Source organism: Bombus bifarius, unplaced genomic scaffold (genome assembly GCF_011952205.1).
Source record: "Bombus bifarius isolate JDL3187 unplaced genomic scaffold, Bbif_JDL3187 scf7180000007973, whole genome shotgun sequence".
NCBI lineage: Eukaryota > Metazoa > Arthropoda > Insecta > Hymenoptera > Apidae > Bombus > Bombus bifarius.
In genome coordinates, this window is record NW_022884359.1 from 5,124,316 (window position 1) to 5,148,557 (window position 24,242).

Sequence of the window (24,242 nt, forward strand, 5' to 3'; positions counted from 1 at the left end):
AGGAAGAGAGATATAGATCATGTACCGTTTTCGGAGCAATCAGAGTTCCACCAACGATTACACAATGTTAATACAAAAATCTATCTCGATATCTAATTTCTCTATCAATCTGTTCCTGCGAAGGAATTTTCAGTAAGTTTGTTACGACGTAGCAGGTAATTTAGATTATTGGTCACATTGGAAAGGAAAGATACGACGAGATGTAATTAGCACAAACCGACGTCTCTAACGATCGAGGAATCGATGCGACGTAAAAGTCTAGCGAAGAAAAAAAAAGGAGAGGAGAAAGAAGACGAAGATGGGTCTGAAAGGGCGAGAGCCTTGGATCGAATCGAAGTTCCCGTTGTGACGCTGAAAGTGATCGTGGAGCGAGGTCGACGACACTCGCGAGACAGCCGGTTGTCGTTTATATTAGCGAGAGTCCGTCCAAACAGATTCTCTTCACACACACATACACACACACACACACACACATACACAAAAAAGACAAAAAAAAGGAAGAAGAAACGTCTTACGTAATTCCATAAATAACGCATACGCACGATTTGCATGTAGCCGGCTACATATCTGCCGAGTTCATCGTATTCTATCGATGAATGGAGAGCCGAAATCAGTGAAAACCAACACGTTCGCCTCGCGAATGCTCCAACGTTTGTGCTGCTTTCGACTTTAGAACCTCGTAGGCGTTGCGCAATTTCGTTGGATTCGGTATCAATCGTTCGAGTTCTTTTTCATCCAGTCGAATGCAACTATATGGGATCGTTAACAAACTGGCTCGTTGCGTGAAATTACGTAACCGTTCTCCAGCAACAAAATCGAAGCGAAACACGCGAGGCGTGCGAACTGGTCGAATGGTAGCAAAGTATTAGCAATTTGCACGACCTACTCAGTCTACCGCGTTCCAAAGAACGTTATTAGATTATCGGGCAACACGGCACGGCCATCTCTATGTAGCGTTACAAGTTCGCCTGGTCGCAGCTGTAACGCGGGACCAACTGGTGGCATAACGCGTTCTAGGTCGAGGGAAGGATCGTAACCGACGAGTGAACGAATTCTGAGAAAGCGGCCGACCGTGAAGGCCAGGGCCGTGACAAAGCGAACGGTGAAATTTTCGAATTTTCACCTTGGTCCTGCTTCCGTCGAGCGACGCGGAATATACACAGGCGCACGCGAGCTAGACGCTGTCTCTGTGATATGATATCACGGGAGGAAAGGGAAAGGCCGCGGCTGCTGCGAGAGAAGGGAGGAATAGAGAGGATAGCGGAGGGTCACGACGACAAAAGGGACAATGCTGCGGATAGAGACAGAGAGAAAGGAGGATGGAGTAGCGGAGGCGAATGAAGGCAAAGTGAAAAAGAGATAATGAGAAACAGCGTGCTAGAGTAAAAGGACAGGGGCAGGGAGGAGTAGAAATAGTGCTGCAGCGAGGGGGAGAAAAAGAGGCAAAGTCAAAGAGCGAACGTGGGAAGGGTAGGAAGAGGAAGGAAAGAGAGAAAAAAAAAATAGAAAAGAGGGGCCAGCGAAAAATGATAAAAAAGTCAGGAGGAGAGAAAGGATAGGGCGAAGGAAGATTGAAGCGGAAGGGGGAACGGCAGAATTGACGGCGAGGGAGAGAAGGAAAAAATGGAAAAGGAGAGGTGCAATGGGAAAGGGTGCGAGGAAGAAAGGAAGAGCGAGGCAGTCGAAGGGAAGAAAAAGAGGGAACCGGAATCGAGAAGGAGAGAAGACAAACGCAATTGTCCGAGGTGAGTGTGTGTACGCTCCGAATGTACATCCCAGTTCAGAAGTATTAGGATACTTATCAAGACCTAAGTAAACTCGAAAAATCATTAGGTAATTCTCAAAACGTTCGAGAATTCGTTATTTCGTTCTTAACGTTAGATCGGAAACGTCTGGTATATCTGATGTTGGAATAATAAAATTTGATGCAACAAAGCGAACTCTTTCCTCGTCTTTCGATCGCCACTCTTTTTACCGAGGTAGTTTCGATCTCCGAACAAGGACTATTTTGCAGTACGTTACATATTGTCAAACATATTACAATTACAGTTGGAACATGCTATTGTCTTAAACCATTAGCTCGCAACTTTTAAGAAACGAATAAGTAAAATTAAACGCTATAATATAGCAGTATTTAGCTTTGTACGTAATACAGTTTCCACGATTGTTCGATTAATTCGGACCTGCTGGTAGTTTCGGGCTATGTTTTTCATAAAGCGTTAGTTGGACGTGGATGCTTTATGGTCTAACGCGTCGAACGAGATTGCTAACGGTTCGGTTAATTTCCTAACGATTTTTCGAGTTTACTCAACTTTTCATACATGTGCCAATACTTATGAACGGGAGTGTACGTACGCGTCTCCACTTGCTCGCGCCGTATGTATATGGGGCTTGCGTGTCTCCACGATCGCAGTGGCGTAAGGAACACGCCGATCTCTACAAAGTAGAACGTAGTCACGCGCTGATTTTCTAATAACCCAGCGAGATTTCATTGATTTGTAATCGTCACGCTCCAACGACTTAACAACCGAGGAAACGTAAGCGCGACGTTGTCCGACAGATCGAGAGGAACAAATCGCACACGTGTGTGAACAACGTGCGATTTATTCGAGCGATTTCGAAAGTTTTTGGAAAATTCGAGCAATGCGAAGGCCGATCTCGCCCGGCACATTGCTCGATTCCTTTGACTGGTTACACGTTTGCCTCTCTCTTCCAGGGAAAAACCAACGAGACAACGTTCCACACCCGATCCTAAGCGCCTTTCCAACGTTTCACGTGGTACTACGTGTTCCCTGCTCGACTTTGATAGCCAATCGCGCGAAAGATAAGGCGAAACCACGCCTTCTATAGCGAAATGTTCCTCGGATATACGATTAAAAGTCAATGCGCACAGAGTGCCACGTTTCCACGATTAATATAATACAGCGCGATTGACTTCTTCAACTTTCGTTATTAGGCTTAACGACACCACCCTCCGCACGATGGACAATGCTTTCTTCCAGATCGCAGAGATGAGTTTTATCCACGCATCTCCACCATTAGTATCTCGAATCAAGCTCTTTTTACCGCTTTGTCGTGCCACTTTGCGAATCGAGTTACCTCGTTATAACGCGATCTACCGACTATTCCGTTACGCCAACTTTATACCACGGCCAAGCACAATCGCTATTTTTGACAAATGTAAAATTTTAGTGTCACGACCATCTGCGTGCTTAGTACTCCGACGACACCTGATTCAACGGATTTGCGGTACCACGAATTTTTCAATTCCTCGCGGCACTGTTCCATAGCTCGATAGGCGAGAAGATCCCGTGACAAACCACGGAGTTTGCAAACGGTCGCGCGAACATCAATCGAAAGACCTCTCGAATTCCATTGGGGTGTTACATTCCGCCACCTCCACGCATATCCACTGGCTTTCGGTTCTGCGAAAGGCGCAACGCGCAACGGAAAGAAGGATACGAGGAACGTTGCTGTCTCGAAATAAGCAACTCGCCGACAGAGTGAGAAATCCAAGAACGAGTAATAAATCCGCGAAAGCGAAAAGTCATAAATTTTTCTGCTCGAACGAACAGTGACATCGTTTAATAAAAGACGAATAGAATATGCGTAATGCTTTCTCGCTCTGGTATTAGCGATTCTGACGTGTTGTGTGCTGCTCGGCCGATCACTTTATAATTTGCCGCTATCTGCAGCCTGTCGCCCGTTCTCCGTGTTCTTTCTTGTCCCGTTCGAGAACAAAGTCAAGCCGAACGGTATACGCGTCTCGCAATAGGCCGGCACCGAGCGCGTCGCCCGTCTAAAGGCGAAACTATATTATCGATATTAATAGTAATATTAATAACAATAAAAGTGTGTCATAGTATTAAAAATGTCGAAACTGTGCGCTTTAGAACCGCGATCATACCTCGGAACAGACAAGTTAAATCGCCATCTATCTGTAAATCGCTTCACACGTCGCGAAACCGTTCAAGTATCGTGACAACACAGCTGTCTGTGTGCGACTACACGCACGTTACTTTTGTGCGTAAATACATTCAAAAATCGCAATCAATCAATCGTAATCAATCTATCTCCTCCAATCACACGCGACGAGAGCTAACATGATTGGTTACACCCCTTGACCGAACGTGAACCTTTCGCCCGACACTATATACACATATACTCGTAATTCGAGACCGCTACGACGAACGTCGTTCGTTGTTTGGAACACGTAAGCCGAAGTTCTCCAGAATTTCTATACGGCTATATGTTGATCGAACTTTTGTACTAACGATCGATAACATTGCACACACTCGAATCGTCCTTCTTTATTCTTGGTGTATTAAACGCAAGAGCGTTTCCTACCGTCGGTATTAATATCAATTCTACCGATACTTGAAATTCCTACGCCACTGCGCGGGTAATTTTCGTATGGAAATAGCGAATAGAAATAATATTCCTGAATATTCCTTGAAAGATTCGAGGAAATACCGTGAAAAATATTTCGACGCTCTATCAGAGATTCGAACGTAGGTGATCCTGTTCGTTACGCAATTAGACCAGTACTCGTTGTAACGCATCTGCTTTCGTATATACCCTCGGTTGGACGAGTTTGCCGGATCGACTTCATAAATCGGAATACAGAAAAGAACGGCAAGTACATTTATAAGAATAACTCGTCTCTTTCTTAAGATAACGAGCATCGATTTCGCAGCAATCGTGTCTAGCGATAACGCGTAATAAAGTAACGGGGTATGCAAGAAGATGGAAAAGCTGCATAGAAAGCAGAGTTGATCGAGCTAACTGCTGAGGGAGCTCGAATGACGTTAACATCTGACGTTTATTCAAATAAGTTGGACGAACGATCGATTAGGATATTTACGCGGTAAACAACCGCGCGAGGGCGTACATTTTTGTAAAATACAGTTATCCGTGGGAACGATGCTGGGATCGCGTGCGAGCTGAAATTGCAAGTTTCGTCGAGGCGTGCAGTGGATCGGTGGATCCCGAAGGGCCTGCGAATAGGTGGCGCGATTCTTCGTCATCGCGAAGCTTGGTCTGCGAATTGTTACGTTGAAACGTGGCTCGCGAGACGTCGAGACAGCTGCGACAATGTGGATGTACGCCAATAGGGGCCGAGGGAAACGAGCAAGAGCGAGATCTAATGAAAAATATTAAACTCCGAGACACGAGTAAAACAAATTAATCTTCTACGCCACTGCTGATGGTAGGAGAGAGAAGGAGAATTGGTTTTGTTGTGTGTGTGTGTGTGTGTGTGTGTTTCGAGGGAAGAGAAGCGTGACTCAGTGTGAACGCAGACGACAAAAGAGAGAGAGAGAGAGAGAGAGAGAAAGCGAGAGGAAGGATGGGGAAAAAAGTACTTACGCCTGTACGAAAATATCGATTATATTTTTTTACGAGTTCACTCGCTTCGGCGGGTGTTAATTTCGTGAAACGACCTTTTCCTTCGCCACGCGTCGCTCGTAAAATCCCATTAACACGTGCGAGAGCACTCGTCCTCTCTGTCTCTCTCTTCTTTCCCTCTCTCTCTCTCTCTCTCTCTCTCTCTCTCTGTTTGCTACTCGCGCTTTCGCCATCCTCTTTCTTCGTCCGTCCGGTTGTCCCGACGCGCACCGGGAGAAAATTCAAGCGCGCGTTTCCCACCCGGGCTTTTGAAGAATCACCAACGCGCCGATTTTCCCCGGGGTGTCGGTGAGACCGGCTGCGTTTTCACTACTTTCTTTTTTTTCTTCCTTTTTTTCACGCCGGTGTCACCGAATTTCGACCTCCTTTTTCTCTTCGTTTCATTGCCGGCAACGCGTCGTTTAATGAACGCTTTGTTTACCTGCTCGTCGGTGTTAATCGAGTCTTTGTCGAGCCCGTGCTCCAAGAACGAATCTCCCGTCGAACAAATCTTTTCTATTTATGTTTGCACGAGTGGGTGGATCGCGTGTGCTCTGACCGGAGAAGCACGATCTTTATTCCGTGGCATTAATTAACGTGTTCATTGCGTACGACGCGAATCCAAGTTGCCGTGTGGCTTTAACTTACGTACAACCCCGTTTCCCATGAGTATTCGTTTGCTTGGCACGATTTAAATAAACTTACAGAATCATCAGGAAATTATCGAAACGTTGGAGAATTATCGTCTCACTGGAAACGTTAAACCGGCTAAAGAACGCATACACATGCATGGAACATCGTAATTATTACACTGTAGATACTTGTGCATTTATGTAAAACTATAAATTTATGGAAAACCGTACAGTATACGCAGAGATATATAAAAGTAGAGAAAATAACCACGATAAAGTATTCGTAATTTAGCGCTGGTTTTTCATTTTTAATAAATGAAACGAATCTCTATCTAAGTTTTGTTCCTTCAGTCGCGCTCATAAAACCATAAATTTCCATAGAAATCCGCAGCCTGCTAATAACAATCTCCATTTCCTATAAAGAAACGAATCTTTCTCTTGCCTATAGATCTATCGCCTCTTTCCATTACCATTACGTACCGTTGCAGATATCAAACGATATTACGATGCAACAAGGGATTGATTATTAGTGGCGATCGTTCTCATATCGCGATATCTCGCAGCAAATCGCGTATGTAGATTATTTTCGGGCGAGCGTCGCGGCCACGCTCGACTGTTGGCTCACGGAATAAAGGCGTACTATTATTTATACAGTTAGGAAGCGGCGCGTCGTGTTTTTTAGAACACAGGATGTCCGGGTTTAACGACCCTGGCACCTGGCAACCCTTCTGGCACGGCATATAATTACCCGCGAGGCACACGGTGTTGTAATGTGCATCTCCTGTTGGCAGGATAGAACCTGAGAACACGCGTGGATATCATCGTCACGGTCGCAGACCGCGAGGAATCTCACTGTCGTTTTCTTTGCGTTTCCGCGCCCGCTTTGATCGATAGACCGACCCCGATTGTCGGTTCACATAGTGACCAACGATCGAAAAATTGTGGCAACGATCGAACCGAACAACCGCCAGTTGACTAGGTTCCCAGACGATTCGTAGTTAAAGTGGCGCGATCCTTTACCTTTTCCCAGAGATCTTTGAACGACGACTTCCAACGACTTGGGACTCGTCCAACCTTGGGATTCGTTTCGCGAAATTGATTTCCATCGAGCTCGAAACGTCGAAACGAAAGTGAAGGTCGGTCGGTCGATCGAGGCGTTAGATTTTGAACGTCACACCCTGACTGCAATACGCGAGAGATCGGAATATACTTTGGTTTCGTGACGAGTCGGGAAATTCAGTGAACGGTGAATTTCGCATAAATGAAAAATGAATTTAACCTAGAAACTATTCGGTATCTAGTACGGAGTATACATAGAATCTGGTCTATAGGTGAAAACTGCTTTTGAAAAAATAGGTCGCGATGCGGTTAGCCGGCACGGCCATCCTTCAGCGTATCGTTCAGCGATTTTAACGCGAAAGTTTACAGAGATGAAAGATCACCGGTGGAAATTTCGCTGGAATTTTTCATTTTCATTTCATTGGATCGCCTTGCCAATAGCATCTTTTTCATCGTCGAGCTTCTCGAAGAATGTAAAGGAATGTAAAATAGACGCGTCTATTCCAGAGAACTCGAAATTAACGGAACGTTGATCGTCAAGAAAAACAACCATCGGTCCAACTGTTAAACCGCATTTTTTATGAAACCGTGTCTTCCATATGGTCCCAGATCGGAAAGTGCTTAAGACGATTACTATAATATCGCATGTATCATTTTCTTATAATACAACGTTTCAAACGAGATAATAACCGTTCAACGTTTACATAATTACCAGGTGATTTTACATGTTTATTTAAGTCTGCCTAAGTGTTTATACCGAACAGGGCTATACATCTTAGCTGTCGAAGAAACGAACGAATTCACTTTTCTCCTGTTTGCACGTGTTCGTCACGAAATCGATATTTTTTCCGTCAACGTGTCTCGACGATTCGACTTTTGATGGTGTTCCTATGCCAGTTACCAAACGAACCTTATCTCGGCCAATCTCCCTAACGAGTTTAACGACGTGCAGAGGCATATCGTATCGGTAGAAATTGTCCTGGGCTTTAAAATATTCACAAAACACGGACATCCATTCATTTAATAACAATAGTCGGAAATCAAGCTGTCTGCATCAGGGATCGTCGGGTCCCGGCACTTGAAATCGGTTTATTTTACGAAAAAGACGACCTCAGCTGCCACGTGCAAAGCCAAAAGCGTTACATCGAACAGCAATCGATATTTAACCTCTCACCGGCGGCGATCGTGAAAACGAACAACAAGGAAGTAAACGCACCACCGTCATAAAACAAACCACAACATTGTAGCACGACTGATGTTACATTTTGATCGTACCACCGCCTCTGTCGTTTATATTTCAATCCGAACGAGCATTTCCACCTACGCTGTCATTCGCGTATATCTTGCCGTTCGTATTTTCCGTGGTCTTTTTCGCAAAAAAAAAAAAAAAAAAAGGAGAAGAGAAAAGGAAAAAGAGAAGTAAAAACGTGACAAGTCTCTCGCTAAAGTACCTGGCCACTTTGACCGGCTAACGAAAAATAAACGCGTCTATCTTTTGATTTGTCTATCGAAAATACGTTCTACGAACTGCCGAGATAAGACTTTTCGAGAAATTTCGAAATTTGCGAAATTTCAGACTGTAGCGATAATATAAACTCGTTGCTAGATGCTTACGGAGTTACGGGGAAAACGAATGAACTCGTTAATTGACTTTCCAATCTGCCGGATATAATAACAACTTTTTTATTCACAGATGCGCTATTTTTGAATGCGTGGTGTTCCATCGCTATCAGAAACGAAATATCATCGGACAAAACAATGGAGAAGAGAGAAAAAGCAACTTCTATTCCCCCCCCCCCCCATTCGTGATCGCATCTACGATCATCGAGCACACCTGGATACAGGTGGCAGAGGCTAGGGGAGCAGCTGTCTGTAATTCCTGACCTTACGAGCCGCGATGGGATCTGGACAGTTCAGCCAACCACTCTAGACGCGTGACAAACGTTTCGAGTAATTGCGAACACCTTTATTCGAGATCGAAAAGTGCATTTGAAATCGAAGACGAATCGTTCACATGGAAGGCATATTTTCTGGAACGAAGAAACCGATCAACGTAAATTAAAATGCACCGAGAATTAAAAAACGAAAGAACAAATCTTAGTCGAAGATGGAAACCCTATGAGATCGGATCTTAAATCGAGCTTGCGACTTTACCGAAAACAAGCGAAAATTCGAATTTCCAGATTCTTTCTGTTCGAGTTTCGTACAATTTGGAAAAATGTCAGAAACTCGTGAGACGGGCCCCTTCGTAATAATTTTCGCTACAGTAATTTAATAGCCGTATAGTGATTTTCGTTTCGTAAATCTCAGCGGCCCTAAAGCTACGGTAACTCGAAGATCTCAGTTCTCCCCTTGACATTCGAATTACGCAGGTTGAACCGTATTTCTGTACGGGGGTGTACGTGGGAAGAGAGGCATGGGTGGACCCCCTGGTTACACGTTGGTGTCGTTTTTGATCCCGAGGGGTGTCTCGAAGAGTGCGCGCACTCGTCCGCGCGTTGGCTTTTGTTTTCCGGCGCGATGACGCGGCGGCGGTGGCGGCGGCGGCCGCGCGACGTCACCCTCTCCTCTGTTTCTCGTTGTGTGTGTTGCCGGTTTCCCGCGCGGTGCGGCGCGGCACGGCGCGGCATCGCGACGCGCGCGCGACCAAGCCTCCCAGTGTGTACGAGGCCGAAAAGGAACGAGGAAAAAGGCCGCGCGCGTCGGCGTCGCTCGGTGGCGGCATTCTAAATTTAGGAGGAAGTATTGATTTTACAATTTGGACCCCTCCCAAAGTAAAAAATAAACCAAGCCAAACGTACTCTACTTTGATAGAGTGCCTCTCCTCTGCGCGGCTCGTTTCGACGCACAGCCGAGACGGAGATACAAAAAGGGAAACATGGAAGGGGTGGCGGCGAGCCGTCGGGCTCGAAAGGGAGGGGGTGAAACAGCCCCCGCGAAAAGGGGCGGGAGGGGGGAGGGGGAAGAAAAGAAGAAGATAGCGATTGCCAGGGAAAGTGAGAGGGTGAGAGGCTAAGGGGGCGAAACGAAGCACAGCGGGAGCAAAGCTAGAACGAAAGAAGAAAAAGAAAGACAGAAACGAAAAAAAAAGAAAGAAAGAAAGAAAGAAAAGGGTGGAGGTGGAGGTTGGTTGAACGGGAGTCGGCTGGGGCCGAAGGAGAACCACCGTTCTTTCTTCGAGGGGGTGGGGAACAGAGAGTGGCGAAATACCGTAGTTCTAGCCTGGTAAGAAACAAAGAACAGAAAATTGATCGTTTGTTAAGTTTTATGTTCCCCGGGGCAGGCGAGGGTGGTCTGCCGCCCCCACCCTTCTCCGTTGACTTTTCCTCTCGCTCTATCGTTCGTCGTCGGTTTCGTCGGCCGGCTCGTCTCGTCTCTTTTCACCCGCCTCGCGACGCGCAATAAGACGAATCGAGGAAATTCTCCGCCCGGCACTGCGCCGCCAACCAAGAGGTGGGCACGCAGAAAAACCTACCAAGGGAAAGAGAGAGACAGAGAGAGAGAAAGGGATAGGCGAAACGGGGCTCGGCAGAGAACCGATAGAGAGACACGTGTATGAGGAAAAACGCAAGGGGATGAAACGGATGAACGCTATCGTCCAAGTCAATGGAAGCTGGACGAGATTGGGTCCTCCCGTTGTCGTCTGCTCGCCAGCTTTTTCCACTCTCCAAGGATGGAGTTTAATTACGGAAAAACGCGTTTCTAGAAGTGGCAATTTTTCTTTTTACTTTTTTCTTTTTCTCTTTTCCTTTTGAAAATCGTCGAATTTCTTTCCGGAATCGCACTCCGTTTAACTGGCAACGATGACGATTTCAGTCGCAACCGCTTAATCCGAACCAATTTTTCTAACGCGATTTCGATTCGTCCAACAACTTTTTTGCTCCTGGTTTAGGGGTACGGAAAAAGAAAGAGGAAATGTAGCCGGTGTGTGTGTGTGTGCGTGTGTGTAGCAATTTAGGCGAAAAAAGGGCGGAAAACTGTGTATCCAATTTACGGAAAGTGAAAATGGAGTACTATGCGTTTCGACGATGATACAATGCACCTGTAACGCGTTAAACGACGCAGAGCGAACGAGCGTGTGCCTCTAAAACATTTCAAAGCGTAAAATAGCTGAAACCGAAGGCACGCGTGGAAAAGGGATTTTAAAGGGAATAGAAGGTTATCGAGTTGGACCAAGGGCAGAGTTTATCACCGTTAAAGGGCTACGGATCAGCTATAACAATTATTCTTTCGGTTTAACATCCACGGATATTCTAACGAATTTTCCCTTTCCAAAATACCAGCTTTTTCATGTACGAGCGGATTTTAAATTTTTCATCAGCTTGTTCAGCTCGCCCAGTATAAAGACACAAAACGTGTCAAATATTAAACATTTCCACGTTTCCTGTTGGAATTAAGTGACACGTGTCAATTAATCCGCCAAGTTGAATCATTTATATAGAGTAAAATGTAAAATCCGATGGTAATGCGATAGTAACGAAGATTCTTCCGCGCGTTGCCTTTTCGCTACAAAATAAAACACGCGATACCAGGCTTTCGACAAACCAAAGTTAATACGAATGAAAGGGTTTATAACAAAAACGATCCTTGTCGATGATCTTCCTTCCCCCCCCCCCCTCCCCAAAAAAACAAAAGAACGCTCCAATTGAAATTTAATGTCAATTGAATTCTTTCGAACGATACATTCATCGTACTGTACGATTGTTGCAAGTGTCTCTGCAATTATATCAGAATACGATCGTATTCGATTAATTTACCAACTTTATCTAATTAAATTGCAAAGTTGCTGATCTTTCAACGATAGACGAATTCCTACGAAAACGATAAATCGTTTTTCGTAATATCGATTGCATCGTACCGTGTGTGTCTCGCTCGTGCCTACTAAAAATTCGAAAGATTTAACAAGGGTTGATTTTGGTAGGGAAGCCGATTAATTTCATGCATCGCAAGATATAATTTTCCACGTTGTACCGATGAATTCGCGGAAATTCGAAGGTTCGTCGCTGCACGTGACAAAAAGGGCAACGCGGGGGAATGTTAAAACGTGTCTTTGTTTACCTTGTGCGCTCTCAGAGTCTTGCCCTCGCAGGCTAAAGTGACGTCGCAATAAGCTTGTCGCTCGAGCAGCTGTGAGAACATGGTCTGTAGGTTGCTGTGATGGTATTTCCATCGTAGGCAATATTGTTGGGGGAACATGTTGGAGGATGACGTCGCGGGTGGTGTCGTTGCTGAACTGCCTCGTTGCTGAAGCATGCGCGGATCTGGCACCGCCAGTAGCTTGTCCAAGCCAAAGAACCGTTCTTGCGGTTCACTGTAATCCCACCGCCTTCCTTCTTCGTTCTGCAACATTAATCTCGGGTCAGGAAGATCGCAATTTTTGACCATTCCACGCAACGCTACTAGCTAAACCAGTAATTACACATTTTGGTTGAATAGGTGTACATATCTCTCTCTTTCGAGGAATAGGTGTTGCTCGTTCGAAAGCAGGAATTAAAAAAGACACGAGGTATCGAGTAACCAACGAGGCGAACGTTGCGACAGATCGCGGAACGAATCTTTATAGGAAATTACCTTAATTACCAGGCAAAGGGTCGGTTTCTACGCTGCACGGTATACGCGTACCGCAATTTAATAGTCGATTTATAAGGCGATAGTTTTCGAGCTCGGCGAGTATGTTTTCTGCTTGGATATTAATCGGCAAGCTTTCAGCGAGGAGAAGCTAGAAGAAAAGGAGGAATGGAAGAATCGGCGTGTGATAATTAACGACGATAATATTTGAATATTTGATTGGTAAAAAGCTGGCGTAAAAATCCGCAGTCTACGCCTAAGAGAAAATTACGTTTGAAAATGACTACACTACGCGATTCAATAGTACGCTGCAATTGATACGTTTCCTGTTAGGTCATTTTGTTCCGCGCATTTCCGCAACGTCTGGCAAGCGTAGTAGAACTGTTGCGTTTACGACTTTTTATTTCTTCCGGTTCTACGTTAGTTCGATGCTACAGTTCGACGCTATTTACAACGCATCCGCGATGTAAATGAGAGTGGAGCGTGCAAACAGGGGAACACGAGGAAAAAGCTAACGCACGGAAACTTGCGTACGTTCGGAAAAGATTCTTACAGAAGGTATCGGTCGATGCGCAGTCAGTCGACAGGCTTGTTCTCCAAGTCGAAGCAACCCGGACCTCTGTCAACCGGATGAATGCCTGCAACACGATGGCCTTCGAAGCATTTACACGCGAGTCCGTTCGAACGTGTACCTCGATCACGGCTGCCCCTGACGATCCTCGGTCTCACGTGTTCTCTCTGTAACATGCGGATAAAGGGATTGGCCATCAGACAGAGTCGATCTGAGAGTGCAACGCGCCTTAAAAAATTCCATCTTCGCATCCGTTTCGTTCGAGTTTCGTTCGAACAAAGCTACTCGGAGTTTCAGTTTCATTCACCGAAGGCTCCACCTGATTTAGATATTAGCAGATCAAAGTTATTTGATTACGCGTTAATCAAAGAAGACGATATTTTTGACGTGGTACGTGGTACAATTTATCGGTTATCGGAACACCTATCATCGGTTATGGAAACATCGGTTGATAGAAATACGATACTGAACCTTCTACCGTGTCTTCGTTTATGGAATTTGCTATTTTTGTTACAGGTAAATAAATAAGACCAAGTAAAATTGATTCGTCTTTGTTAACTCTTGCTTCTATGAATATAAATGTTTCTCGTTAAGGTTCGATTACAGAATCAGATTCCAATCGTGTGGATCTAGTTCGATGAGGTTCATGTATCTCGCGTTTGTTTTTCTTCTCATAGCCCCTGCTAATTTCCATTAGTTTCATTTAGATCGATTATATTATATTCAGTTTGAACCAGTCGCCGATAGCTAGTTTTCCATCGTGTACCGATGACCGATAGAAACACCAGACGTGGCAACGTGTTTAATTTACAACTTCACCGAGGGATACGACCGACTGCTTTTATGAAGCAATTTGCTGCGATGCTTACTCGCTTATGACTTCGCTGGGCGGTTAAGTACAGAGGAAAGAAACTAAGAAATTCCGCTCTCGGAGAGTCTAATAATTGCTTCCTACCATCGTTTGTCTCGCAGCAACGATATTAATTGATAATTGAAAAACTTTCTGAAAAACAGATCGAAGGATTTTTGTTGGATAATAACCGCAAACGAGCGGCACGTGCGCGACTCAACGTTACACAGCAACGTGTTAATTACATTGGCAAAAATTCGGATTTTTGCGCGAACGTCCGCGATCCAGCGTTCGTCGATTCATCCTCCTTAAACAAAATCATCGAAACAAGGACAAAGCGTAAGAAATCCGCCACTTAAAAATTGCAATTCCTTTCGAAAATTCCAGGAATTAGATTAGAAAGTTGTAACGAAGAACAGAATGCAGAACGAGGAAATAATTTCTGTTACGTCTAATCCAACGAGATTAGATTACCGCAGCTGAGAATTTCTTCTGCAGTTGTTTGAAAGATTGGAAACGAAGGGAGATCGATGCGAGGAACGGGATGATTTCGCGGGGGAAAGAAAGTTGCTGGGAAAACTCCGGGAAAAAGAAGTTTTCATTGCATTATCTGGAAACGATTAACGGCAGCCGCGTGTATCTATTAGCATAATTATCGAGAGTGACTTTGTAAAATCGTGAAAGTCGAATATCGACATTTAACTTTCATCGGCTTCGCCGGCCGCTGATGAAGTTCCATTAGAAACGAATCGGAAAGCTGATTTGGCGAATTTCTGATTAAAGCTGGCGACGTCCAGTCACATGTGGTTATAATCTAATGGAAAAGTGACACGCGATCAATTGTCCCGTGTAACGTTGTTTATTTCGTCAATTAAATCCAGATTAATCTCCAATCTGCAATTGTCGTGAATTAGAAAAGACACGGATTCCGATGAAGATTCGTGTCCGCTTTAAACGTTCGATGCCAATTTCTGCCGAATCTTCTACATTCGATCGGACTTCGTTTCGGGGCGCACGTAATTTGTGACTTTTTCTTAAAAATAACATTCGTGTCATGAGAATATGACACACTTTCACGAGTTTATTGCATCGCAAGAGGCACCTTGAAGTTTAGCACCATTTAATAAAATTTAATTATTTAGCAATAAATAATTGAATTCACAGAAATCTGTGTTTGTAACGTCATCGCTGTTCTGTAGTTTTCGAGGCTCATCAAAGTGGCTTCCGTGCGGCTTAATCGTCAACCACGTTAAAGAAGAGAACTTAGTTTTCTATAGAAACGTGACATGCCGCGTTCTTCATCTTATAGTCTCCACACGTTATAAAAGACATGTTACCCGTTCCAAGCGTTTCGAAACGAAGTCCATCTCCTCTAATCTTTTTTTTTTTTTTTTTTTTTTTTGTTAGCGTAAACTCGAAGAAAAGTAGGGAATAATTTTGAATGGAACGCGCATCATTTTCCGGTTTCCAGTCAGTAAACTAGTCAACGTATCTTATCGAGGACGGAGGGTAATATCTAAGGCAGAGAGTTTAGGCTGCACGCTCGACTGCGGTTTTAAAATTCCCCGCAGGCAACCAAGCCACCATGGAACTCGTCTGTGGATCGTGGGAATCAATAAATTCCCCGTATCGGAAAACGCTGAGGGTACAATACGCGGAAAAATCGACAAGGCGCGAATTCGCACGAAATTACGACCCCTTCTCTCTTTCATCGTCTTCTCAATTTCGTACACCAACATATTTTTATCTCTCCCTCCCTATCTCTCTCTCTCTCTTTCTACACCCCTTTTTTTCATCTCTCATCGTATTACCAGTCTCTCCCTGTTCCTCCTACTGGATTCTCCTATTGTCTTTTTACGTCCTCGATCTCTCCTCTACGACCGGCCCCTCATTTTCTACACTTTTCTCTCCGTCCCCTTTCTAATTTTCATCTCTCGAATTCCTCCGTCACCACCGCGTCTTACCTTACATTTGCCTTTTTTTTCCCCTCTTGGCCGAAAAAATGCCGATGGCGCGTCAAAAGACCGTTCTCCACGAGGTAACCGGATGTCAAACATTTTTGTCGGGGCTGGAGGGCAGCTCGGTATTCAGGTCTCGTTACGTACACGGGGATAGCACACACGGACGAGGAGCGTAGGAAGCACGGGCGCGCGAAAACGATGCTCGCTCGGTAGCCTAGATTCCCTGAGATACTTTCTATTGTGTTTACGGTTCGGATTAGAGTACCTTTCGCCGTTGAGAAAATGCCCGACTCAACGGGACGCGGAAGAGCGCCGGCAAGCGGTGACCTTTTCGAAATCCGGATCAAATTGGGAAATCGGGTTAACCCCTCGCCGGCGGGACACCCGTCGCTCCTACGATCCGAGATAACAGCGACACGAGCACGACAATCGTGACTGTCGTTTGCTAATTAACTTACACGTGGATAGCTTTCGAACCAATTCGAACTTCGGCAAGTGTCGAAACGTTGATCCGTATTCTTAGCATCGACGAGAATTGTCTATGGACGCGAATCGAGTTTTAAAATTCGTCCGTTTCTTCCCTTTCCGTGTTCCGCCACCAAAAGAGTTAACATCTTTCGTCAAATTTTACGAGTCACACGAGTTACGAATTGTCGACGCTAACGAATTTTTTCGCGTTATGCGAGAAAGTTTGTTAATTAAAACGAACGAAACTGTTGCCTATGGTCGATTGGATCCGCGAATCAGCCGATCATCGTATTTAGTGTAAAACTGTCGAATTGTAGGAAACGAGAGTTTGCTATCTATATATACAGGCTGGTTGGTAACTGGTGGAACAAGCGGAAAGGGGGTGATTGTACGCGAAAAAAGAAGTCGAAAATATAGAATAAAAATTTTTCGTTTGAGGCTTTGTTTTCGAGGAAATCGGCTTTGAATTTTCGCTCGGTACGCCTGCGGTACGTTATAACGGATCTCACCGTAGATCGGTGTCTCGATGGAAAAATTAAAAAAAAAAATTTTATTCTATATTTTCGACTTCTTTTTCGCGTAGAATCACCCCCTTTCCGCTTGTACCACCAGTTACCAACCATCTTGTATATATGCGGTAACTGGTAGATTTACCGGTATTATTAGTTGTTTAATTGTGGTATTCGAGGGAACATTGGTAACCGATGATCCGACTAGAGCAAAGTGGAAAATCGTAACGTTTCTCGAACGAACCGAACGTTCGGAATTTAGAACAGTACGGTACATTCGATATGTTTGAAACACGCTCGTACCAACACGAGGCTCGGGTCTACTACGGTTCAACGAATAATTGTAGGAAATTTTTATTCGCGAAATACTGGGAATACTGAATTTTGATATTACTACGTATTTTCAAGAAAGTAATTAAAACCGGAAAGCCGAAATTAAAAGAAGAGCGTGGTACGCAGCGTAATGGCAGGGATGAGAAGCCCGATTTTAATTATAGTTCCTCTAAAACCACTCGGTTTCTGAATTAATAAAGGAAGGATTGGAACCAAAGAGAGTAGCCGAGCCTCTTCTCTTTTCAATTCCTTCCTAGAACGCGTTAAAATCAACGGCGCATTAATTCCCAAGTTCTCGTTAAGCCGATACCGATACTAATACAGGAAAGAATCGTGGTGGAATTTTTCCGAGCATCGAGCCGGTCATCTTTTATTTTCTTTTTCGTTGGAAAAATCCGCGTGGTCACGACGACGATGACGACGCGGTGTTCTTTCGTTCGCAGGTTGCGAGCTCTACAAATTAATCGGAAGATTAATTCGCGATCGTTTCTCCAACTTTTGAAACGGTCGATGAGCCACTCGTGAATTCACCGAGCTTCTTCCGCCCCTTTTTTCCTTCGATTATTCCGCCGACCGAGGCGTCTATTGCTGCGTGGCGAACGAGCCGCGCCGAGTGGCCTCGTCGAGAGGCCAGAATACTGTTATAATTCACGTAATCGAACCGTTTACGCCACCGGCCACTGGAAAATCGTAAAAACAGTTGAACCGTACGCGCACTTGGTTATTCACCTGCCATGCGTTTCCCAAATTTCTCGATGCACCTCACTAAACCAGACTCGAATCCACGCGATCGTTTCAGCGTACACTGCGTCTCGTGGCGCGACTGTTTTTACACAGTTTTGTTATCGATCGACAGAAGATTAGAAGATTTATAATCCTAACGGTAGGAATACTTGAAAAATATTGAAAGAATATGACAGAGTGAAGACTACATAATGGAGAAATAACATGGTTAAATCAACGCGAGACCGGCAGCGATAGCAAGATTTCTGCGTTCTATTCGGAGGTTCAGGGTTCGATTCTCGATATCCTTAGAATGTTATCGTAAGTCATTTTTCGCCTGAATTTAATATAACGTAACTTACGACTGTGTATTTACACGTTTCAAGCGAATTCTTTCGAATATTAGGAAATTCTCTATAACTTCGAAATTTCCCGAATTCTCAACGCATATTTATTCTCTTTAGATACTGAAATAGCGTTTTGGAGATACGCTCTCTCGGTTCCTAAAACACAGAGAGTATACATTATTACGTATAGCGAGCCGGATAACTACAATGGCGTCATTCATGGACAAAAACAAGAAATTATGGAATATAAATATTATATTATATGTATAAAACATACCAAGACCGGTTAGATGACACGAGATATATAAGTATTTTCACGTCTTTCGATATTTCACTCGATCCAAAAAAACAAAAAGTGGGAAAAAACGCGTTAAAAAATTGAAGAGACGAATGTGTTTTTACGAACGTCAAAGTGAAAAAAAAAGAATTCCGTGGCGCGAATGATAAATACGAAAGTTTCTGAAACGAAGTAGTAGTAGCCCCGCGAAAGAGAGAGAGAGAGAGAGAAACTCTTTCAAAGGCGGGAAAATTTTTCGATTCGTCTCGAAAGGCAGCGGAGGAAATCTCTGAGAAGTTTGAAAACAATAAATCAACGCGGAGGAAGCAGGTTTAATTAACCTTAAACGTCAGACAAAGGTATGGCGGATCTGAATTTGGAGCGAAAAAAAAAAAAAAAATAGAAGAAGTTTTCTGGAAACTTTGCGGGCAACGATTGAAAGTAACTCTCCGGGATACTTTTGAATAGCTCCGGGCCAACGACAATCGGCGAAAGTTGAAACTTTGGCAGGCGGGAAGCCATGAAACTTCCAAGACTGCAATTAACCGTGGAACAACTAAAAGATAATTCGTAGGGCAAGTTAGCGAAGGAATTATTTTCTTTCGATAAAAAAAAAAGGAAGAAGAAGAATAAGAAGGTAAAGAAGGGAAGAGAAAAAAGGAAGAAGTGCAGAGACTATCTAAAAGCGAAACTGTGGAAGTATGCGCAGCAGCGAGAGACGTCGTCGCGTCGCAGGGATTTCCGATAAAAATCTGTTCTTTCGAAAGGTCAAAGAGGATCTCGAGGAATTCTGTGCTGACGTAACCGGTTATTATCGCTACAGAGGGCGTCTTATCAGCTGTTCGTATCGCATTCGCGAGGAAAAGCGAGACGACGAAAACCGTTGGAACGTTGAGAAAATTTGCGAATGGTCTTATTGAAAATGCTTCGTTCCTTGAGCGTGACAGGTTCGACGCCCTTTTTATCGACTTCTCGCGTACCATCTTTCGCTTCCACGTTGCTTTTTCTATCGCGATACCGCCCCTCCCTCTTCCTTGTCCCTCCATCTCACTACGCTGCAAAGATCTTGCATATACGCGCAACGATAGTTGGGCATAACGGTTCCGCGGTCGCGAGTTACTGCACGAGAAGACAAGACGAGCGAAACAAGAACATTCGCCTCCCTCCAAGTACGTTCCGCCGACTCGATTTATTTTCTCGAAAACGGGTTACTCAGCTTTTCGTTATCACCACGGCATGTACCATAAATTGATTCCACTTATCTTCCATTCACCGTGAGTTATTTCGAAACACGATTCTCCGCGAATTAGAGAATCTCCGAGAAAACAAAGCGAAGTGGATTGCAGCAGAACGAACTAGAGTGAATCAAAGCGAACCTAACGAAACCGAAATCAACTGGAACGAATCCGATCGTACAATTATTCTTCCGTTCCGGCGATGAAATTTCCATAGACGAGGCACGACAGAAACGTTCCTCCTTCCTCGTCGCGGGACGAATTTTCAGATTCGTAAATACGGTTTGCTCTGACCGACTTTCCTAGCGATTTCTTTCCTTTCTTTTTCTATTTCATTTTTTTTTTTTTTTTTTTGTTTTATGGGAAGCGACAAAGAGCCGCGCAACGAGACCTACGATAGTGGCTTTATCGCGCACTTCGAGATAAACCTCGCCGCACGCTGCGTCGAGATCATTTTCTCTCGTTCTCTTTCGTCGATTCTCTCTCGTGCACACGAGGGGGGCGTATACACACTGCCTGCTTTTCCTCGTGCACGCACGTGCCACATTACATACAACCTTCTCCCGTTTCGTGGAAAAGAGAACGTACACATATACAGAGAAAGAGAAAGAGAGAGGGAGGTAGAGAAAGCGAAAAAGAGAGAGATAATTGAACGAATGCAGAGTCACTGGTCGCAGCAAGGAGATCGCCTCGTTTCATGGATTCTATTGATTTCCACCGGAAACATCAACGTCCCGACACAACAAGTGGTGACGAAACGTCGAACCCGTGACGAAAACAAACGCGCGAACGCGTGGAAATTGAAAATCACCGTTCCCAGGCGCGTTTTCCACGGTACCGAGCTAGTCGAGGTGTCGACAATATTTGCAGCTAGATCTACGTGTATGGAATTTTTTTTTACCCGTATGTTTGGAAACGAGCATTTCCATCGGCCATTTCAATCGCGAAGTCGATTCGAGAAGCGTCAGGCTAAAAAATATTTGTCCCGCGCGAATGGTTTGTCGCTTGGCAAACATTCGAAAATCATCGAGACCACGTCGCAGTACGAAGGTGGGAGGTGTGAAAAGTCAAGGAAAGTAAAAGTTGCTCGGTACCATCCCTGGCTCGGGATCCTACGCGTCCCCCTTTGAAAAGTTTCACCGAAGCGTCGTGGTTTTAAAATTCCAGCTTGGGGAAAAAAGAGAAAGAAAAAAAAAAGAGGGACAGAGAGAAAGAGAGAGAGAGAGAGAAGGCGAGAGCACACGAGGGCGCAAAGCGGCTTGGTCCATCGGGAAAAGTAAATTCTCGAAATTACCTGTTACATAAAAACGAAATTTCCACGGGATGGTCGTAAACTTTCGAGAAGAGAAAAAAAACAGGGCGAGATAAATTCGTAAAAAAGGCGAGCTTTTTGGTTTATTACGCGATATTTCCGCGTAGCTGGAAAGCCGGCGAGGAGAGAGAGGGGACGGCCACAGTCGACTTAAAAGCGTAAGCTCCGCGAGTTTTACTACGCACGCTGCGGGGAAAAAAACGTGACTTGGTCTTTTCGAAAAACGGGCGTAAACTCAAACGCATCTCCCTTTTGGCTCGTCCCCCTTTTCTCTCTATTTTTCCACCCTCTTTTTTCCATTCTTCTTTTTATTCTTTTTTTTTTTTTTTTGTTTTGTTTTATCTACATCGTGCTGCCGGCTGGCGTGCACCAAATGCGAACATCAAAGAGGAGTATAATTACGCGCGTAGCGTCGTTTCCGCGCTCGCCAATTGCGTGCCATAACGCGGCGAGATCGTTTGGGTTTGTGATCGCGTTAGTGCGACTAAAACAGATCCGGAATAGATAAGGGAAACTTGCCGAAACGACAGAAAACCGCGCGATACGGCTCTTCTCGTGTCATCTTCTCGATGAAAAGGATTTCCTTTCGGATAGGAAAATTTGGTTCGCCGAAATATGAGAAATCGATGGAACAGTGATTGGTCAGACTACCGGTGCAACGAACGTCTGACGTATGGCGCGATTAGCGCAATTAGACGCCACTCGGCGACACGCAGGTGAAAGGAGCGACGCATTAATCATGCGAGTCACAACATCGGACCGACACGCTCGAACAACTGTAACTGAGAATAAACTTCGCGTTACGCCGACTCGAAAAGTGTGAAAAACATTGAATATTTTTCACGGTGTAAAGCAAAGCTGTATCTCGGGACGAGAATTTTGACAAAGCGCTGCAAAGTCGAAAATAAAGAGGACTTGCTAGTCACGTAGTCGAACAGGTCGAGTTACCTGCGAGCCACGATTTCCTCTGTGCTTTCATCTTCGAAAACAACGATGACGAGTAAACGACACCGAAGTAAAAGCGAAAGGGAACGAGCAAAGCATTTTGGTCACGTTCGAGATGCGCCGTGCAATCGGAAAAACTGCGAACTCGTGTAAACTACTTGGCGATTTATATGTGCGCGACGAAACGGATTTACGAAGATCGTGGCAAGGAAGATCGTGCTCGTTTGAATAAAAACCAACCAATGATTTATAATTTACTCGTTTACTGGTCTATAATTGTTTTCGAATATCGCTGTACGTAAAGACAGAGATTGTCCGTGTCCAATTAAACGTACTGACAACCAAACGTACACCCGGAGAACGGATAATTGCCACCTGTTTGCAAGACACGGAGCGAAAACGCGGCATTTTCTTTGGAAAAATGACGTTTCTTTCCCTCGGTGCGTCGTTTCGCGAGGTACGTTCGCGACGCTTGGAGTGGGCATCGTGACACGACCGAAGCGTGGCATGGAACACGTTCAAGGAAACGAGAGTCGAGTTCAACGAGGATCGCAACACACGCACACGCACGTATACAAGTGGGAAAACGACAGGTACGCACAAAGACAGGGACACGTAACCGCAGAAAAAGGTATGGTGCAACAACAACAGCAGCAACAGACGCACAGACACACTGTATGCAATTACCGCGTACCGAGTCTCGTTTCCACGCGTCGACCACGCGCGCTGCTCTTTGTCCCGTCCCGTCCGCGATCGAGTCAGAAACCGTGGAAAACGAAGGAGGCTCGAGCAAAAAAGCCTTGTGGATCCATTAAGGGTACCAGCCGCGTTCTCGTAAACGCTTCATCGCCGCTTAAGGAGGTTCGCATTCGTAACAACGAGTCACACAAGCACGACAACGTGCAACACCACGACGAATACCACACGACGACGACGACACCACGACGAACGCTACCGCGAAGATGACAATAGAACGACGACGACGAGAAGCGAGATGATTGCAAAGGCGATTTTCGCGGACACGGGCGCCAGTCGCGGAAATTAAGGAGTCACGTTATAAAACGCAACGACCTACAATGCTACAAATGCCACGGAACCGTCCTGTGTCTCTTCTGGCCTCCCCCGTCTCGCCTACCCCCTGCTCGACCAGCCGCCATCGCCGCCGCCACTGCCTCCTTTTCTCCGTTCGTTCGATGTGTATCCCTCCTCCTTTTAGCTCTTTCCTCCCCTTGGCAGCCCCTTCTTAGGCCGACACAGTCCCCTCCCGGCCTAGCCATCGCCAACCACCACCTCCCACTACCTTTCTACGATACGATGCGATACGATACGATACGATACGATACGAAACCAGACGATATGATACGATATGATGTGCGATGCGATGCGATGCGATGCGATGCGATGCGATGCGATGCGATGCGATGCGATGCTATGCGATGCGATGCGGCTCCCCCATGCCCCGCCAAACGATACGCCACTGTGCCTATGCACCATTAGTCGAAAACATACGCCAACTTCCCCTTGTTTCCCTTTATTATTTTTCGATATTACGCTAGAACTCTGGTTGTCTGAATTCGCTGAATTATCGGCGGATAATCAGTCCGTATATAATCGAGCTTTATTCATTTTTGTCGCTACCGTTTGTTCTTCGTTCGCATAATCGAAGCTCGCCTTCGAACAGATGTACTCGATCGACGAAAGTTCCATTAATCTGACTAAAATTTCGTTTCGACAACGAAGGCTGTTTCTTCCATTGGCTTCTCCGTTACCACCCGCAAACGTATTCACTGACTTTCTGTCCTTCCATCGACGTTACGTGGCCGGTTGTGATTTTATGGAATTTGGGTGGGGGTTGTTTTGCGGGCGCGTCGTTGATGCAATGCAAGTGCGTCACAGGGCGATGATAAGACGACGGCCGAAGAAAACGGAGGCTCGTACGAGCCATTGCCTGATAAGAGCATGGACAGTGCGCAGGAATGTTCTCTGACTGCGTGCGATTACCTGTTTCGTACGGAGGAAAACGGCGATTTTTAAGACTACGACCACGTTGGCAACGATACATTGGCA

General features: G+C 45.1%; 1 protein-coding gene across 7 annotated transcripts in view; it reads right to left on the minus strand.

Annotated features, from left to right (window-relative positions):
- LOC117216814 overlaps positions 1-24,242 on the minus strand; it is a 75,723-nt gene that overhangs the window by 14,685 nt on the left and 36,796 nt on the right. For 4 of the 7 annotated variants that reach the window (XM_033463870.1, XM_033463863.1, XM_033463866.1 and 1 more), the window contains 2 exons: positions 13,198-13,382; positions 12,135-12,416 (listed from right to left, as the gene is read on the minus strand). In XM_033463870.1, the coding sequence (XP_033319761.1) occupies positions 12,135-12,329 (195 nt within the window). In that variant the 5' untranslated portion in view covers positions 12,330-12,416; positions 13,198-13,382. Of the gene's footprint in view, positions 1-12,134; positions 12,417-13,197; positions 13,383-22,869; positions 23,231-23,250; positions 23,331-24,242 lie in introns of those variants that run through there. The other 3 variants (XM_033463868.1, XM_033463865.1, XM_033463869.1) reach the window with 3 other exon arrangements.